Raw genomic sequence first — 19,047 nt, forward strand, 5'->3', positions numbered from 1 at the left:
TGCTGCATTTGAAGGCAAAAAAGGAAGAAGCATTTCCCATCAGTGCAGATAAAAAAAGAAGGGAGACGACTGACAGATTTTGTTTTTCTCTTTACTCAGCAGTTGGACTGAGCCAGAGAGAAAGCATCAGCTCGGCCGTTTCCTGCTGCCGTGAGCATTTCTCATCTGAACAGATGCACAGAAACGTAAAAGCACAGAAACGGCTATGATCAGCTGATGGACAGGAAGTAAAAACATGATTTCACATTTGAAAATGGCTTTGATGAGATGCTGTGTCATGTGTTTGTTTTAAAGAGGGAAAAAATGTGAGGAAAAAATAGATTAGAATTGAAAATCTGATATTTTGTTGTTGTTTTTTAAAGTCCAGCCCTAGCAGATAGAGAAATAAATAATAAGACAGCTGAAACTAGAACAGTTTGTTGAACTTATTAATAAAATCTTAAAAGGTCTCAGATGTGATATACAAAAATGTTTTGATGATCTGAAAGATTTCAGCATTAAATATCTGGACCGACAACGTCAGTATTTTCTTGTCAGCGTTGCTCTAAATCTCTGCTTCATGTTTTCATACTGAACTCGAGTTTGGTACTTTTTAAAAATAACACTGCAACAGTCCTTGGATTAATGAATAGCAATAAGCGTGTGACCTAATTTAAGCTGAAATATTCTTATAGAAAGAAACTTTTAAACATAAAAAAGCTAGATTTTTTTAAAAGAGCATGTTGTATTTTGTCACAGTGTGTTTGTTGTGACTCAGGTGTCCCTTTCATTCATAGACAGCAGGAAATATCTGAGCTCTTACTCATTTTCATCATGTTTTTTTGCACTTGCCAGAACAGCCATCATCATTCTCACACTGAACGAACAGCGTGAGATGTCTCCGTTTTCCAAATTTTTCTTCTCCAAACCAGCCGCTTGGGCAAATTTCTATCCCTGTGCCTTTGCAATTCCCTGAAGCTGTGTGAGAGAGATTAGCTAAATTCATCTTCACAGAGTTTTGTTTTACCCACAAGCCCCAAGGCGGGAGATTACTTGTGAAATTAACTTTTTTTTTTTTGGTTTAAAGTTTCCCACTTCCCTCTGCCAAAAGGCCTTTGATGTTGCAGCTCACTGATAACACAAATCCAATTTCCTCTTATCGCAATTCCCAATATTCTCTTATCAGTGTTGCCATCTAGAGATTCCCTGTTATCAGAGTCTTCTTCTCACCATTTCTCTTCCTCCCAATTTCCTGTTTATTGCATTCTGGGTGAGTAAACAACACAGATGTACCTGTGTGAAGTGACATCTGCCTTCCTCTGATTAAACTTGCAGCAATGGAAACTTTTGAAGTTCTAAGTATTTTATCTATCTACATGTATACAACATCCTAAATTTGCACCCTTGCATATTGCTTTCGTTCTGCTTTTTTTTTTTTGTTACACTTATCATCCAGACAAAAATACCCAGAGTAAATACAAAAACAGATTTTAAATATTAATTTATTCATTAAGGAAAAGGCTGTTAAAACCAATCAGATCCAAAAGAAATTGCCTACCTAAATTTAATAACTTCTTGTGCCGCATTTAGAGATCACACCTGACTACAAGCATTTGTGCACCTGGCAACGAATCGATTACATCCCTGTGGATGAGGGTATCCGCGCATCCTTAAAAAGTCTTAAATTAATCTATCTAAAATTAATAAATTGAGCTCTTCTCATTTTTTATTACAGAAAATGTAAGTTAATCTGAAATACGTCAATATAAAATTTTGTGATGGCAAAACTATTTTATCTATGTAATTTGTTTTTCTTGTGGGACTTTTCTGTCAGGCAAACATTTGAGACACCTGCAGACTATTCATTGCGTTCTGGCTGCTAGGCTAACACACCCTTGTTAGCTAACCGTATTTGATACATCGTATTTACCCCTACGATGTGGGGTAAATGCGTAAATACGTGTAAATACGTGTTACCACAAAATAGGAGGTTGTGGATGGAGAAAAAGCAGAACACTGAGAGGGAATAGTGTAATTGTCCAGACTTTTATTCAATCTTCCTTCAGCAAAACAGAACCAGTCTCTGGCCTTCATAAAAAAATAAAAAAACACCGAAGAAGAAAGAAACAGCTCCTCTTAAAGGTACAGCACAACTTAGCTATCGATCATCTTTAGTAAATAACTGATCTTGTACCCACATTAATTGAAATACAAAAACAAATCATCTTACACTCGTCACTGGCTCACTTCTATTGCCAACCCGTACAATGTTACAGCTCTGGAAAAAAATTAAGAGACCACTGCACTGATCCCCATTGAAAACCTCATGGTTATTCCACCAAATATTGATCTCTGAACTCTTACTGAGTTAAAACATTAGTATTGTTGTTTCTAAATAAATATGAACTTGTTTTCTTTGCATTATTTGAGGTTTTTATTACTTTGACCATTTCTCATTTTCTGCAAAAACTAAGTTTTTGCTTGGAATTTCAGAGACATGCTGTCAGTAGTTCATATAATAAAAGAACAATGTTAATTTCACTCAAACATATACCTATAAAAACTAAAATCAGAGAAACTGATAATTTAGCAGTAGTCTCTCATTTTTTCTAGAGCTGTATATTTATTATGTGCAAAAAAACCCTCTGTACTATTTATAATAGATTAAATTTTATTTTGTGCATTTCTGTCATGATAAATACATTTCACTCATAATGGTCTTAAAAAGTCTTAAATTTGAAACATGCAGATACTCTGTGGGTGAATTTTGGCCATATTTTCAGACATATTTGTTTTTTCAAGATCAAGCAGTCAGATTAGGTCAGGTCACTACACTTTATATGTTTTTTTTTCCTGTCTATTGATGTGAAACATGCAAGTGTGACAAAAAAGCAGAAGAGATCTATAAGGCAAAAATTTTTCACAACACTGTAAAGGATGTATATCTGTGGGAAAAAAAATTGTTCATGTACAGTATGCAGTGTGTTTGCTTGCTTGTGCCAGTATCTTTGTCCTGAACCTATATATGATCCCGGACGAGACTTGACATCATGGGAATCTTTGCCAAACGGCTGGTTGCTATGGCAACGCAGCATCCCCTGCTCAGCGCACGAACACAACCATCCTTGTCTGCTTGTGTTCGTGTCCAGAACAAAAGGCTGAAAAATCATTCAACAAAAAAAAGGACAGCAGAAAAAATAAAATGGCTCTGCGCCTGTCACAGTTAATATATACAAAAAGAAAAAGCTTTGAAGATGAAATTTGAACACACGCGCGCGCGCACACACACACACACACACACACACACAGACATATTGAGGATATGTATTGAGTCTGTGTTATGGTTCTACCCCAGAAGCGCATCCTTAAATCCCATTACAGCCCCTCCCGACTCCCCCAACAATATTTAGAGGTTCCAACTCCCACAGCCAAGACATTTGGTGTGGAAACGGATCAGTAAAGCCCCAAATCTCTCTTTTTAACGACTCATTACCAGTTTCTGCTGCACATTATTGTCACCACTTCAGAGCCTCAGCAAGAGGCATCACCAACCCAGATCGCCTCAGGGAAGAGGAGTGGCAATCATCTTATTTGCCTTGCACACTTGACTGTAATATTTCATTTCCCCTCTTTAGTTTATCTGCCTTTATCATTTGCTCTCAGATCCATTATTGTTCTTCTGTCTCAGAAAACATGACTGGAAATCTTGTTTTGCCAAATCCAGGTGAATTAAAAGAGCGCATGGGGTCTCACTCTACTGTTTGTGACATTTCACACCCCATGAAATCCATGCTGGAGCTCAGCAATAGTAGAAAGGAGGAATAAAAAAAACCCCCACCACAGCTGGAAGTGTGGGTTGAAGAAGCACAAACAGTATTGATTGCGAGGGAAAAGATCACAGTCATCCTGTCGTTCTGAGAGGCCGAGTTCCCCGCGGAGGAATCCTGCTTCTTCTTCCTCAAATCTCCCTGACAGCCGCAAAACTGAAACGGAGAAATCAGGGAGGAAAGCTGAAGCAGGAATCGAAAATAAGATGAAAAGACTGTCTCTAGGAATGCCTTAAAGGGGAGAGGCTTAATGTGGGAGCAACTAATGTACAGCCTCTGAATAATGTGATCTGGTGAGCAGGAGGTGAGAGACTCAGATAATCTGTGAAAATCCATTCACACCCAGCTGCAGGTTGAAGTCACAGCTGATAAGCTGCACCTTTATGTCTGGCCTGGAAATAATGCATGACAAACAGACACAAATCCATAAAGGTGATATTAGAATAAAATCAAAAAAGTTTATTTGTTTCACTCATTCAAATCAAAAACTGAACTGAACTATTATACAAATGCATCTTCCACAAAGTGGAGTCTTTATATTTGACAAAAATTTGCTATTGAGTCTTTGATAGGAAATAGTCAATAGTGATACAATAAAGCAGAATTTTTCAAGCAGAAATTCGGTGCTATAAACAACATAAAGATGTTGGTTGCTCACTGGATTCTGTAAGGAAACATTCTGATGGAAAGATTAGTGGAAGGAAAAAGTGTGGTAGAAAAATGTGCACAAGCAACAGGGAGAGGCACGACCTTCTATCCATTCAGCAACACCACCAGAAACATCCTACAAGAAGGGATGAGCTTAAAAAATCCACTGAAAGGAAAAACTCTAGTTGAAAAGGGTGCACAAGAAATAGGAATAAGCAAAGAGGATTGTGTAGCAAAGAGCAATGAATAGTTTTGAGCAGGAAAACTATTCCTCAGGAAGAACTCAGGAAGAGTTCAGAAATCAATATTTGGTGGAATAACCAATGGAGTTCAGTGCAGTGGGCTCTTAATTTTTTCCAGAACTGTGTATATAACCAGGTACCGAAAGAAAATTATACTAAATCAGCTGTACAGTCAAAATGAAACGAGTGCTTTAATACAAGCGTCTTGGTGTCCAACTTATCTTATTAGCACCAGAGAAGAAGAAGTTCCACTAAAAACGTTGTAACTATTGGTGTAGGTGGAAGCAGCAGAGCTGAAGCTCCAGCTGAGTAATCATTGAGTCACTCCATGTGAAATGTTATAAAATACTCGGATATGAACAGACGGATGTCCAAAACCCAGGAGAAAAAACAAAGATCCCGAGTTAATAACAGTTTCAGTCTCTGCAAGATTATTGTTTGTTTTTCTCTCATCGCAGCTGAGTCATAACAAAACCCTTTTTGTTATTTAAGGTTTCTGTGAGACAATTTGTTATATAAAATTACCAAAAAGTAAAACGCCATAAGAAAGAATAAGATGGACAAAAATCTCCCATATTTATTGGCTCAAGATTATCAAATAATTTATGATCAGAAAGACGTTTCCCCAAAAGAACATATCCACCAAAGGAAACATTTTTTTGTTCTCATCTGAAATCAAGATCTGCTTCTGCAGCTGATGAAATACTTGATTTACTATGATCTGTGGATTAGCTTCCTTTGGTAATGTTGTTTTATCTTTTTAAATGAATAAATTTACTGACAATATCATATTCTCTTTGTCTCCAGACTGAATAAAGGATTTGTAGTTGAATCCGACTCCCTTGAGAAGAGAAATTAAACAGAAAATGAAGCTACAGTGCCCCCAACTGGTAAGAAAGAGTACTTACAATGGCTTTGCGGATTTTTCATAAATTGAATCACAAAACTTTTTTCACATTTTTGTGTGTGAAATATCCAAACACTTGTTACTGAAACTGTATAAAAATAACATTTAAAATATAAAGCTGATTCTAAATTTTGTAGTTTTTCAATTGGCACAAAAAAGAACAAACAAATAAATTGTATGTCAATGTAGAAACAACAAAATAAGGTAATTTAAAGTTATCTTTAATTTATTTATTTCTGCTAATTCCTTCTTTCAAGCCTAATTTCATCCCTCAGAGCTAATGGTACAATGATGCTTAATTTCTTACCGGCCAGAGCCACCCATGGTTTTTTCTGAAGACTGAGCATAATGAGGGATTTTACAAAATATGTAAATTATATGAAATAGCTGAAGTTTACAGAAGTAGTGTAAGGATATGTGTACATTTTTAAGGTTTGAACTGCTTTTCTAGCTGAATGCATGTGAAAGAGCTCAAAGTTTAAAAGTTGAATGGTTGAAATAGTACAAAGTGACACACTTTGAGTGTGCGTGCTGCTAATAAAGAAAAACAGAATTTCAAGCCAGAGGGGGAAGTCCAATATGTTGTTGGGGTCATAAATGTATATTTTTAAATAAAGATATTGCAAACTCAGAATTTCATTTATTTGTTTGATTAAATTCTGTTTCTGTTGTTTACTATTTTAAAAATGTATGTAATAAAATGTATTTTACTTTGAAGCTAGTTGAAAGAGAGAAATTTATTTTTTTCGTTGCAGCGCCCTCGTGTGGTGATGGTGAAAATGTCCGATACAGTTTTCATGCAGGAAGCCCTGCTTCACCCAAGAGCAGGTGTAGAAGGGATGTGAAACGGCGGTAGATGAAGACCGGAAATAGGGTTAGGTTATTCTTCACAATAAAGGCACGACTTTTTGTTTTGTTTTGTTTTTCGTTTTCAGAAAATATCCTACGTATAGAATAAGAAATGATCTACAGCAAAATTAAAAAGTAAAAAAAAAAATTACAATCACTTAATTAAATGATTATTTATGTTTTTATTTTAAACAAGTTTCTTTCTAGCCACAATAGAATAGAATAAAAAGTAACAAACTTCAACCTTGCATTTTGTAAAAACCACTTGATCTCCAATATTCTTGTTTGGAATCACAAATGTTTATTACTTGTGTCCTATAGTTTAAAATTGATTATATTTTTGCTGCATTTTCTTAAAATGACAGGTTTCTGTCTTCTGTTTGCCTGATTTCCTCTGTCAGGGGTGATTTTAAAAGCATGCTACAAAATTTGGTCTCCAAAAATATTAAAAGAATTAAAATTATAAATAACAGTTTACACTTTTAGGTTTATTTGGTGAGTGTTTTGGCATCTTGTTCACTGCATGATACATTATTATAAATGTATAAAAATAGCCTGATAATTTTCATTTTATTTTTTGTATATGATATATACAGTGATTAATTGGTAAATGGGAAGTACATATGGTTTGTTCTGATACTAAAGTGACAAAATCAGTACATTATTTAATTTTATTTTTGCAATAAATCTTTGCCAAAAACAATTTTTTATCTCTGACATAACTGCATCTGTACTTCTAAATTACTCTGACTGCCAAAATGAAGCCGTAATTTTAATAACCCTGAGGGTTACATCTTTTAACGCGCTAAACACGACTTATTCTGAAAATCCAGACCGGAAACACGATCAGATAGCTTCCCAGCTTCACTAGTGGTGAGCTGTCTATCCGTGTGACCGTTAGTGGGTGCCGCACACCGGCCGCTGCAGGCGGGCAGTCTTTTGGAACCGGTCTCTCCGCTGTTTTTAGCTATGTTTAAAAACAGAAATATAACTTGGATTTTCTGACTGGTTTTTAGCGGGAAGATGCTGGCAGACATGATTGTCGAAGAGGAATTTGAGATCAAGGAGGAGGAACCGTGGTACGACAAGCAGGACCTTGAACATGGTACATTTCCTTTCTGTCTTTGTTAAGGAACCCCTAAAAAGCAAATATATGTCTATGCCCTTTTTATTGACTGTCAATATGCGATGAAAGGTTAAATGCAGCAAAAAATTGTAACACATAAACCAGGAAGCAAATCACTTTTAAATCTTTATGTGGCAGATTTGATTAAATTCATGTATTTAAGGTATACGACATGTGCTATTTAAGACACTTGTTTTTTCACAAAGCATCCAACTTGTTTTGAAGATTTTATTATTTTTTGTTGGATGCAGAAAAAGGCAGCCTGGCTCAGCAGAATATTCACATATGCGGCAAAGTGAGGAAAAAACAAGAGCCTTGTTTAAGAATATCTTTTTCTTTTTATGTCTTTATTCTGGTCTGTTCTCAAACTGATGGGCGTTTTTTTAAAAAACACTTTTATTTGTGTTAAATTGCAAATCAAGTAAGATGGAATGATGCAGTTTTGAAATGTGTAAATGTAACGTGTCTCCTTGGAACAAATTATGCTTTGTTAAAGCATCAATTATAAATTAAAAATAATGAATTAATGAATTTGAATAGTGAATTTTAAGTTTTGCCATAGAAATATTATGTTACAACAATTTCTTCTTTATTTTATGAATGGCATCACTTTTTGTCTTCGCCATAAATAAGAGAAGAAATACATTTTCTAAAATTTTAATTGCCGTTTGTTTGCTTTATTCCACACTTGCAAATTTATTCAGATACTGATTCAAATATTGATTCTGATAAACTTTAATGTTTTGTGCAAAGTTGTTTGCAAATATATTGCTCCATCTTTGTACATTGTACACAAGAAAATTATTAATTTCAAAGATTTCTACAGAAACATCAAACTTTTAAAGTGTTCTTTCTTTCCCCTAGCTTTAGCGGAATATTGTAGCAACATCATTGATTCTGACCAGGATTAAGTTTTTAATCTAGATTGGAATAAGGAAATCTAATAGCACTGGTTGTGTACTCAAAAGCTGTGTTTTTGCGGTGAGTTTAAAAAAAGTCCTTATTCAGAGGTGGAGAAAATAACAGGTTCATGGACAAAAAGATAGCAAAAAAATAAAACCCTCTTAAAGCAGCTTGCAGAAGCTCCCTATGCCCGTTCTGGTGGCTCTAAACGTGGATAAAAAAACAGCGCCCGGTTCCTGCTCACCCCCCTGTCTCTCCTGCAGACCTGCAGCTGGCGGCCGAGTTGGGGAAGTCTCTCCTGGAGAGGAACCGGGAGCTGGAGCAGGGCCTGCAGCAGATGTACTCCACCAACCAGGAGCAGCTGCAGGAGATCGAGGTGAGGAGGAAATGGTGCAACCTTTCTGATGTATTGCTTGATGACACGCCTCCTTCACAAAACCATCGGTTTGCCCTAAAATTCGGCCTAAAGGTCATGCTACAGTCACGCTGCGGGATATTGCTTTAAAAGTAAATCCCAGATTTTTTTCAGACCACATCCAATTTTCAATTTTTCTTGTTTTTTTTTCCTAAAAAAAAAAAAAAACAGGTCTTATAAACGACAAAAAATATATTTTCAAAAAGTAATTTTTAGTTGCATCATTCTTTCTGTGAGTTGGACGATTGAGAAATTTTGTTTAATTACAAGAATATAGTTAGTTATATTGGCAGGAAAAAAGATGCGGTTTTACCAGAAAAACTTTTTAAAATTACAAGAAGGAAGTTGTTTGCAACTCTTTCTTCAAAAGAGACACAATTATTTCCAAGATTGTTTCAAAGTCCTACTACTGATAATAATTTGGTGCTGGTGTGTTAAAAGATTAAGTACTAATCCGTAAAGCTTATAACTTCACAAGATTCTCAACATTTCTCATTTTAACTCTTTATTTTTCACATTTGAGTTCTCACAAAATTATGACTTTATTCTCCTGATATAATAACTTTATTCTCATAATATTTTGACTATTGTCGTTCGACTGTATTCTTGTAATATTATGACTTTAACCTCATAATTAAGAAAAATATAATAGCTTTTCCCTAGTACTCTGTGGTGGAGTTGACCTGAATTCAACGTCCTAATAAATAACATGCTTGTCAAACAAGATGGCGGTCCTGAGCGTGGTGACATCACTCCGAGCTACAAAAACCCAAGGAGTGCATTGGTGGAAAACCCCCCAGATTTTCCAAAAATTAAATCTTCAAAAACCAAAAATTCGATTAGTCGCTGAAAGTGGTTTAACGCCCAGCCCTATGCTGCAGGATATTTTACCTGATATGTGAAACCGTTTTCATCTGGAGCTGACAGATGAAGCGTCACTGAACCATGACCAAACACAAAGTCTTGCAATCTGCCGATTAGGCAACAAAAACGGCAATTTGCTGTTCCCGTGGAGAGCTGCTTCTTTGTCCTCCACTGCATGCACCGTAAGTAATGATTTCAAGATTCCTAACAGGTCCCCAGACTTTAATTAAATTTATTTCAATCAGGTCAGCCTTGGGTGCCTGAGTCCAAACGAATAACCTGCTCATCCATGCTGGTTACCAAATTAATCTCTTAAGAGTGGAAGTATTATCTCTGATTTACTGCGACTCTCAAAGGGACACCCATAAAAAACATCTTTGCTGCTCCTTTTTTTTTAAACGTACATTTAGTTCCTTAGAAAAGCGTTCATACCCTTTGATCATTTTCACATTTTCTTACGTTACACCCACAAACTTCAATGGATTTTAATGATATAGACCCACATTAGCCAATATCCTAGAAAACTGGTTGGACAGCAATGGTAATCATATCCATTTCTAATCAGAACTTTATTCACTCATCATTGGTTTAATAATCCTAATATCCCGCCTTAGTGGGTTTTAAAAGCACAAACGGGGTTCACGAATTTATACTTATGGTGACCTTTATTCCACACAGTTTGAAAATTATACCCAGTGTTGTGTGAGGTGAACATTTCTCTCACCTGAGCCAATTTTCACTCAGCAGATAAGCTGCAGAAAGTCTCAGCATGTTCTTTTCTCAGTAGCTGATAAGATAAATTGCCCTCGGAGGCATTGAAGCTTACCTAAAACATTAAAGGTGTGCGCCGGAAAATAAAGACGTAGAAATTCATGATTATATTGTGGATTAAATATAACCAATGGTTAACCATTAATCAAAGGTTAATTACTGCTTAGGAAAGCAATTATTAACCACACTTTTTACCTTTCTTTTTTTAAACATTTCATAAACAATCTATGTGGTATTAACTGTAATGATGCATCAATTTATTTACAAGTTTCACTGGGAAATTACTTCACTTATAACAATAAATTTTTCCCATGTTAAAAGTAAAATAATCTGCCAGTGGAACTCATACTTTTTCATCAATATTAAGAAATTAGTTACTCATAACTCCTACTATGTATTGCTGAAAAGTTAATTGTATTTTTGACTTATTTCAAGTGTTATAGAAACTAGACCAACAATACTTTCTTAATATTTTGTGTTGAATAGCTAAGAGCTCCAAACACGCCTACCAGGACTTTAGAAATCGTTTTCTTCCAGTTCCCTCAAACTTAACTTTCCCTCTTTTCCAGTACCTGACGAAACAGGTTGACCTCCTCCGGCAGGTCAACGATCAGCACGCTAAAGTTTACGAGCAGCTTGACGTTTCCGCCAGAGAGCTGGAGCAGAGTAACCAGAAACTGGTTCTGGACAACCGGACGGCCCAGTTGAAGATCCACGGGTGAGCGATCTGATCTGCAAGGAAGGCAGCAGGTTTTTAATATTCCTTCTTACCAACCCTATGTGACGTTCTGTTCAGGCTGATGGACACGGTGGAGCTGCTGCAGACGCAGGTGGAGGAGCTGCAGCATCAGGTGGAGGAGCTGAAGCTAACTCCACGTCAGTCCCAGCGGTCTCCGTGCGGAGAAAGATGGCCGCCTCGCGGCACTCAGAGCGTGTGCTGCCTCCAAGAGCTGCAAAACGCACACAGGTGAAGATGCTCCCATTGATTTTGTTGCCGTGGGATCAAAGTCTGAGATTCATATATCTAAAATTAAGGCCTTAAAATGTCTTAAATTCATGGGGGGGATTCCTGTTGGTCTTAAATTTTGTCGTTGCAGCGTTATTTAATCTAATAAATGTTTTTTTTTGGGGGGGGGGGGTTCTCGCGGGACTTTTCTGTCTGGCAAAAGTTAGAGTTGCACTCAAATCATCTTTGTTGCGGTTGAGGCTACTAGCAGCTAACTAGCTCCTAATAAACCCTTCATAGCTAGCTAGGTTTTTGGCATTTGTCCTGTGTAATAGCAAATTTATTGCAAGTCGGCTGGATGGCATGCTCCTTTCTGTTGCCAACCCATGTTGGGCAAGGTGCATTCTGTGAAAAAAGCAAAGCATTATGGGGACTAAGGCTGTAGAGAGTATCGCAAAATGTGAATTTTTAATTTAAATGTAAATGGTCTTAAAGTCTTAAACTTGTAGAAACAGTGAGTAAGGTCCTCTTGTAAAGGAGCCCATGTTTTCAGTATATATCAGGTTTTCAGGGAGTTTGTTTCAGAGTTGAGAAAAACCATTGGCAACAATTTTCTGTGTCCAGTTTTGACAAGAAACTCCTTATTTCTTACAGTAAACTAGTAAGACACCGAGGTTTGTGGCTCCTCTGTGGTCTTTATCTCCGCTGAGTCTAGTTGAGGCTTTTAAAATATTTCTAACTCCTTTGTCACGGATCCAGAAGGTCTTTGTAAGCTTCGCTAAGGGATCAGTAAATGCTCCCTCACACTAATCCCGCTCCTCAAAGCAGTGTGCTCTCTTCACGCTGCAGCCACTTCCTGTTTGTCTGCAGTGGGACAGGTTTGATCACTCAGTTTAGTTGCTGTTGTGTGTAATCCTGTTAAGGGGGGTGGGTGGGAATATATCCAGCTCAGATGCGTGGACGTCTCTCCGATAAGGAGACTGCAGCGTCTGGAGTCAGAGTGCGCTGTGTTGGAGGACGTTGAAAGGAAGGAGGCCAAAGTCTGAGCTGGAGGGCTCGGACATCGGTCAATAACCCTCTCAAGCTGATTGATTTTAATCTAATCACATTACCTTCTTGATTAGATACTTTTTTAAAAGATTTCTTCTCCTTTTTGTGTTTTCTTGTCTCATTATCAAACATAAAAAAACACCTGAAACATAAACTCTACCTGACATTAGTTAAAAAACTTTATTTTTTAATGTTTATTTCAGCATCGCACTGAACCTCACTCCTTCAAGATGCGACCTGTCTCGTGAACTTTGACCCTTTAACTCTGCATGTGCACTTCCTGGCACCTTTCACTTTGTTTTCCCCGTCTGAAGCGTCAGAGATTAGAATGAACACATGCTTATGCAACAGTGGACACAAATAGCTGATCTCTGTTAAAAATAACACTGATTCATCAGACTGATAGCCTGCAAATATTTAATAAATATGCATTTATATGTTAACCAGTTGGAGAACTACGACAGATTAGGGCCAGACAAAGAATTACCAGAATAAAGTTACAATATTACAAAAATAAAGACACAATATTACCAGAATATAGTTGAAAAATTACTAGAAAAAGTTATTTTAAAGAGAGGAAAGATCTGACCAACTTGTCAAGTCTGTTTTTCTTTCTGCAAAATTGACACAAACGTTTCAAAGTCCTGCTGCTGATAATTTGATGTTAAAAGGTGAAATGTTTCCTTATCTGTTAAATTTATACAGTAGTATAACTTTGGATGCTCAACATTCCTCATTTTGATGATTTTTTTAAATTAATTCTCATCTAAGAGTCATAATACTTCAACTTTATTCTCATATTGTAATACATTTGGTACCACTTTATTTGAAGGGTTGCGCATAAGACTGACATAACACTGTCATGAACATGGAGTCTTTATGAATTTCTGACTGTTCTCATGAAGTGTCATTTTTTAAATAATGACACTTTAATGCAAAGTTGGTTTAAAAGTTTCATTAAAAGTCCCAACTTTGCATTATTCTGTAAATAATGACACTTTAATGCAAAGTTGGCACTTTTAAGGGACTTTCAATGCAACATTTAGAGCAACTTTGCAGTAAAAGTCATTACTTACTGAATGACACTTTATGAGAACAGTCATAGACATTCATAAAGACTCCGTCATGTTCATATCAGGTGTTATGTTTATTACGGTGTCACCCTGTCAAATAAAGTGTTACCAAGTGTTAATCACTAGCTGCAGTCTCCAACCTTGGGTCTGTGACTTTAAATGGCCTTCTTGTTCCTACGAGCCAGTCCTGATTTTTATTCTGTTTCTCTAAATACAGTAAAGTTAGTGAAAAGATGCGAAAGTAAAGTGTAATATATCCCCTAAAAGAATTATCAAGGCTCCTTTTGCATTAATTACCACATCAAAATGGTGTAACATGGACATGGCACTGCTACAGTGATGCTTCAGCACCTTTTTTTTATACCAGTTTTTCCTTCAACTCAATTTTCCATGAATACGCTTGAGTACAGCACTCTTTTGCAGCCGTTTTAGTTTTACAGTTAATCTGTGTCAAAGATTAACAATAAAAACTTGAAATCTAATGAGACACGGGAGGGAAACTTGAGATGTGGCTCAAAGACGTGTCCACGTCTCTCTGCAGGTACGAAGTTGATCCTGACGAAGGTCTGGACGACCTCGAAGTGTCAGTGGCGTCATGGCGTGAGGAGGCGCAGGTGACACTGCAGCAGTCCCTGCGCGCCCTCCAGACTCAGTTTGCCACTGAGCGTGCACGGCGTGAGGAGGCAGAGACGGAGGCGCAGCTGCTCGCCAGAGAAAACGCGGCTCTGGAGCAACAGCTGGCAAGGATGGAGGGATGTCAGGTACACTAAACCCATCACCGCTTTACCAAGTGTCCAGTCACATCTATTTCTATTTAAGGATGACCTATTAGTCTTTCTTGAACAGATTAGGATAGGTCCATTGGTGATATAAAACATTTTTTGTACAAAATAATTCTTGGGAAGGTGATTTTAGTCTGATCAGTTCTGCCTGTTTTAAGCTCTTTTCAGAATGAGTTGTTTTAGGGCCACTTGTCACTTTAAATCCAAATAAAATCTGGTGCAACTCAAACTTTACACTCACATATGAAAATGGCTGCGCAATTGTACAACTGTACATTTTTGAAAAGCACAAGTAGAACCTCCTGCACAGCCAACAAGAATGCAGCAAGTGGCTTCTGAATGGCAAGTCAACAACAAAACTCTCGTCTTTTCCAGCAGCCATTGTACAGCGCATACAGGGTTAAAACCAGCTGAGCAAACTAGCTGGAACTTAGTGTGGGTTGCAAGGTAATGGGCTGGGCTGCGGTAACGAAGCAGTGGCCGTCAGTCGCGGCTCAACAATTGGGAGGTTTTTGAAATGGTTCATTTTCCAGACACCAAAAAACATTAACCTACTGCCAAAAAACAGCTTGCCGTTTTTATTTTAAGTACTTGGGTTGTTTTTAGAAGAACATACAAGATGGGAATTTTGCACTTACCAGGTACTTTCTAGAACTTTTTCTGAGTTTTCTGGTTACTTGGAAAGGATCTTGATGCGTCTTGAACACTTTTTTATTATTATTATCCTTTTTTCTGTTTTTTCCTTGTCCTCCAACAGGCCAGAGTGTCTGAGCTGGAACAGGAGGCCGAGGAGCTTCGTCAACTCTGGAAATCACAATCATCTTCACGGTCACCCAGGTCAGACGTCATCCATGGCCTGCTGTTACTCAACCCAGAGGAGGAGAACGAAGGAGCGCCGGCTGTGGTCAAAAGTCCAGCCGTCCTGAAGCGCTGGGCCAGCGAACGTCAGATGAAGGCCACTCAGGCGCCCGACTCTCCCAGCAGGATCTACGACCACGAGTGCTCCTGCGTGCGTCGACCCGAGGTGGTGAAGTACCGCGGTATCTCGCTGCTCAATGAGGTCGACGCCCAGTACAGTGCCTTGCAGGTGAAGTACGACGAGCTGCTGCGACGCTGCGGGCATCTGGAGGAGCTGCAGGAGTCGGAGCTCAGCGGATCTTCTCCTGCTCCAGCGGAGGCAGACGACAGCGAGGATGACTTTCACCAACCGGAGTATAAGGAACTTTTCAGGGAAATCTTTTCCCGCATTCAGAAAACCAAAGAAGACCTGATTGAACACAGAGGAGGGCCCTCAGTTGATGAAGTGCTACCTACTTCGAATTAGTTTCGTCTGCAGAACGTTTCAATTTTGTCTTCCCAGCACATGAAACAGTCTTGGTAAAGACTTTTATTTCCAAACAAAGCAGGTTTAGAGATCAAGATAATTCAGAAAGAATAGGGCTCAATAAAACCAGCTCATGTTTAAAAAAAAGTGGCTCCTTTTGCACAGAAACACCAGTGCCTGAACATCCGTCTCCACTGTACTCTGCCTCACATGTGTGGGAACCGTTCTGGGAAATAATCCTTCCTCTTCCCTAAAAGTGAGATCCACCAGTCGAGCATTTTCTGACTCAAACCTGCTGATTCTGACTTTTGTTTCCACACATAAAAGAGAAAAATATGCTGGAAGTTCTTTGATAGATGTAGTAGGTTTTACAGTAAATGAAGGAATTACAATATTAGCCTAATTTATGCCTCAAAGCATAAGTTTTAAATATTTATTACTTTTATTAAGCTCCAAAAAATGCATCAAAATGCATGCGGTTGGTTGATGTCTTCATAAACCAAAAAGAGTGGCATTCTTAATCTTTAATGCATTAAATGAATAGGAAAAAATATGATTTTTTTTCTTGTATTTGATCATCAGATCAGAAGTGACAGTAACCTGTAAATTAAAGTCTTGAAATTATCTTTGAGGTTTTTGAAAAGTAACCTCTAAGTTTTGGTGAACAAGACTTGTGAAGTAATTTAAACTTTACTTCATAACACATCTAATGTGGAGCATCATGTTTATTAGCTCATGACACTTGCATTTGCCAATTGGGAAATATTTCATACCAAGTGTTATAAACCGAAAAAAAAAATCTAGAAATTTTAAAATGTAAAATTTGCAAAAATCCCAAAAAGTTTCTGCCTAGATCATTGAAAATATTAGAAGAGCTGCAGCAGATTTACTTTTAAACAGTTACTCTCAAAAGTTTTCCTCCAAAGATCTTGACAAGAAGTAAAGGAAATTCAATAATAATAATAAAAAACTGTAGATGTTTTGTGTATGTAATTTATTTTGCCACTGTGAAAGAGCACATTGTTTGCTTGTAGTTTGCCTGCTGCCTTTAAGACTTACTAATGCAACTCTAGACAGTTCTAGTATTATTATGATTTCTGTAATAATACTGAGATTATACTTGAATTGTGTAGTAGCTTAACTGAATGCATAACGGTAGAAATGACCATAATAATGACTGTGTTTGTAACGTGTAAAAGCTTCATGAAGGAATGTGTGTAGATGCACTTCTTGCAGGATTTGTGTTCTTAAGCTGAAAGATGGTGCATCATAAAGCAAATGCACTTTAGAAATGAGTTGTTATTGTGCACTATGTATGATGTATGTGATGTTACTCTTATGAGCCATAAACTATAAACAAAGGTACCTTGAGCGTGTCTTTTTTCCAGTTTATTTGATTGTCAACCTTTGATGAACCCCGACCAAAAAATAGTGCTTAAATATTAAAAGATCTGCAGTTCCCTGTAGAAATATACACACCCTTTAACATTTTCACATTTTGTAAAACTACAAACTTCCTGGCATTGCTAACTACAAGAGCTTTTTGTACCAACCCCGAACCACTAATTATAAATAATACCGTATATTATGCTAATGCTAAAGCACTACACCAACACCTAGCAGAAGCTAATACTAAGGCGCTAATTTCAAATGATATCTCGTCTCAAAGGACTAATTTAATTTTTACATGATTTACATGTTCTATAATGCCTTCAGATGTATTTATTTTTATTTTGTTTTCTACAATGTGTTTTATGTTCTTCCTATTTGAAATAAAGTTATTTGAAAGGGGGGGGGAACGGAGGATTGGAAACGGAAGTGCTGCGTAAACGGTCTTCAACCACTTCAAAATAAGAGCATGAAACTAAACGGCTAATTACTTGAAGAAATCTTAATCAATAACCAAAACGTCAACACAAATGTTGAACTTTAATAAATTAAAAGTTTGCCAAAGAGCCAAGTAAACTAGTGCTTTAGAATTTACCTAGCAAAAACGCTAAAAGAAAAATGTGTTAGCTAAACGCACTTCTGCAAACTTCATTGTGTTTTATTGGTTTTTAATGAGACAGGCCAACACAAAGTAGAGTGTAATTAGTCACCCCTCTTTAGTGTGACACCTGTAGATAAAATTCAGTGTAATTGACTGTGTCCTGAGGTTCAGTGGGTTTCTCTAACTTAGACAACTGAGGTCCCTGTTAATTTGATCTCCAGGCCCAGTCTGGACCAGAACCGCCCCCAAACCAGGATTATCTCTTCAGATATGACCCACTGACTTGAAACGGATCTAAAAACTGCCAGACTGCCACACAGCAATGCTTACAGTGCTGTTGGAGGGTGAGTTGTCTGATTCCAGATCTGCCTGTGCTTACAAACGACCTGCAGGGTTAACCCCTCACTGAGCAGTAAAGAGCTTAGATTTAAAGCTAATAATCTGTTGCATAACAGATGGCTCCAGGCCAGCGCCTCAAATCCTTTACAACTGGAGCCGCAGCAAACAAAAACGTGGACTGAGCTTCTTCGCTGCAAAACTATAAAATTTTACCAAGTATTTTTGGTCTAGTTTCTAGTCCAAATACCATAGCACACTAAAAAAAAAAAAAAACTAAACTAATTTACAAGTAACTTTTCACCAAAGTAAATAAGGCTATTTCAAGTAAATAATTCATTATTGATTAAAAAAGAACTAGTTCAACTGGCAGATTATTTCACTTATACATTTTCCCCATGCCCATGGATTTACTACTTTTTATCAATGTTAAGGAATTATTTATCTTAAACAAGGTCCTGTATCTTGCTGAAAAAGTCATTATGAGTTAGTTTTATTTCAAGTGTAACAAAATATTTTCACTACAAACTAGACCAAAACTTTACTTGGTAAGATTTTGTGTTTTGACAGTGTTCTTGAATGCATTGATCTGATTCAGATAGTCTTTTGTCTCAGGGTTAGCATTAAGGAGCTACCAAGCTACAGCATAGTGGTGTCAGGTGGCCTCTGCTTGACTGGAACCTGAGAGCTGCATTTGCATTGCTTCAGTGGCCCAGTATACACGTCCACTGAACCACCAATGCCAACCTTAACTCCTAATCCTATCCTAATCTTTAACTCATAGGACCCTCAGGATTTTCTGATGCATGTGTTTATAATAATACACCCAAATCTAATTTTGTTTCTCAGCAATTACAAATTCTATTTTAATCATTTTGGCATCACACTAACGCTAACACTTATTAAACTCCATCTGAATAACAGCAGTTGCTATGGCTTCAGAGAAAATGAGGAAGGAGCATAAAATAATCTAGATTTTTTTTTCTGCCTTGCCATTATTGTTTTCCATTTTACA

General features: G+C 37.2%; 1 protein-coding gene across 1 annotated transcript; it reads left to right on the top strand.

Moving 5' to 3' along the window:
• Nucleotides 1–7,324: 7,324 nt before the first annotated feature.
• LOC103145149 (cerebellar degeneration-related protein 2-like) lies at nt 7,325–17,071 on the top strand. Its single transcript, XM_007562461.2, has 6 exons — nt 7,325–7,557; nt 8,745–8,857; nt 11,101–11,249; nt 11,328–11,498; nt 14,142–14,361; nt 15,140–17,071. Exons 1-6 carry the CDS (start codon nt 7,476–7,478, stop codon nt 15,704–15,706), a joined length of 1,302 nt encoding a protein of 433 aa, XP_007562523.1. The 5' UTR covers nt 7,325–7,475; the 3' UTR covers nt 15,707–17,071.
• Nucleotides 17,072–19,047: the final 1,976 nt, after the last annotated feature.

This window comes from Poecilia formosa, unplaced genomic scaffold (assembly GCF_000485575.1).
Source record: "Poecilia formosa unplaced genomic scaffold, Poecilia_formosa-5.1.2 Scaffold136, whole genome shotgun sequence".
NCBI lineage: Eukaryota > Metazoa > Chordata > Actinopteri > Cyprinodontiformes > Poeciliidae > Poecilia > Poecilia formosa.

What these genes read in the sequence shown, in the direction of transcription:
- LOC103145149 (XM_007562461.2), top strand. Translation starts at nt 7,476, where the DNA reads ATGCTGGCAGACATGATTGTCGAAGAGGAATTTGAGATCAAGGAGGAG. An exon ending in CAAGCAGGACCTTGAACATG is followed by an intron (nt 7,558 to 8,744) that starts GTACATTTCCTT and finishes TCTCTCCTGCAG; the next exon opens with ACCTGCAGCTGGCGGCCGAG. An exon ending in AGCAGCTGCAGGAGATCGAG is followed by an intron (nt 8,858 to 11,100) that starts GTGAGGAGGAAA and finishes CCTCTTTTCCAG; the next exon opens with TACCTGACGAAACAGGTTGA.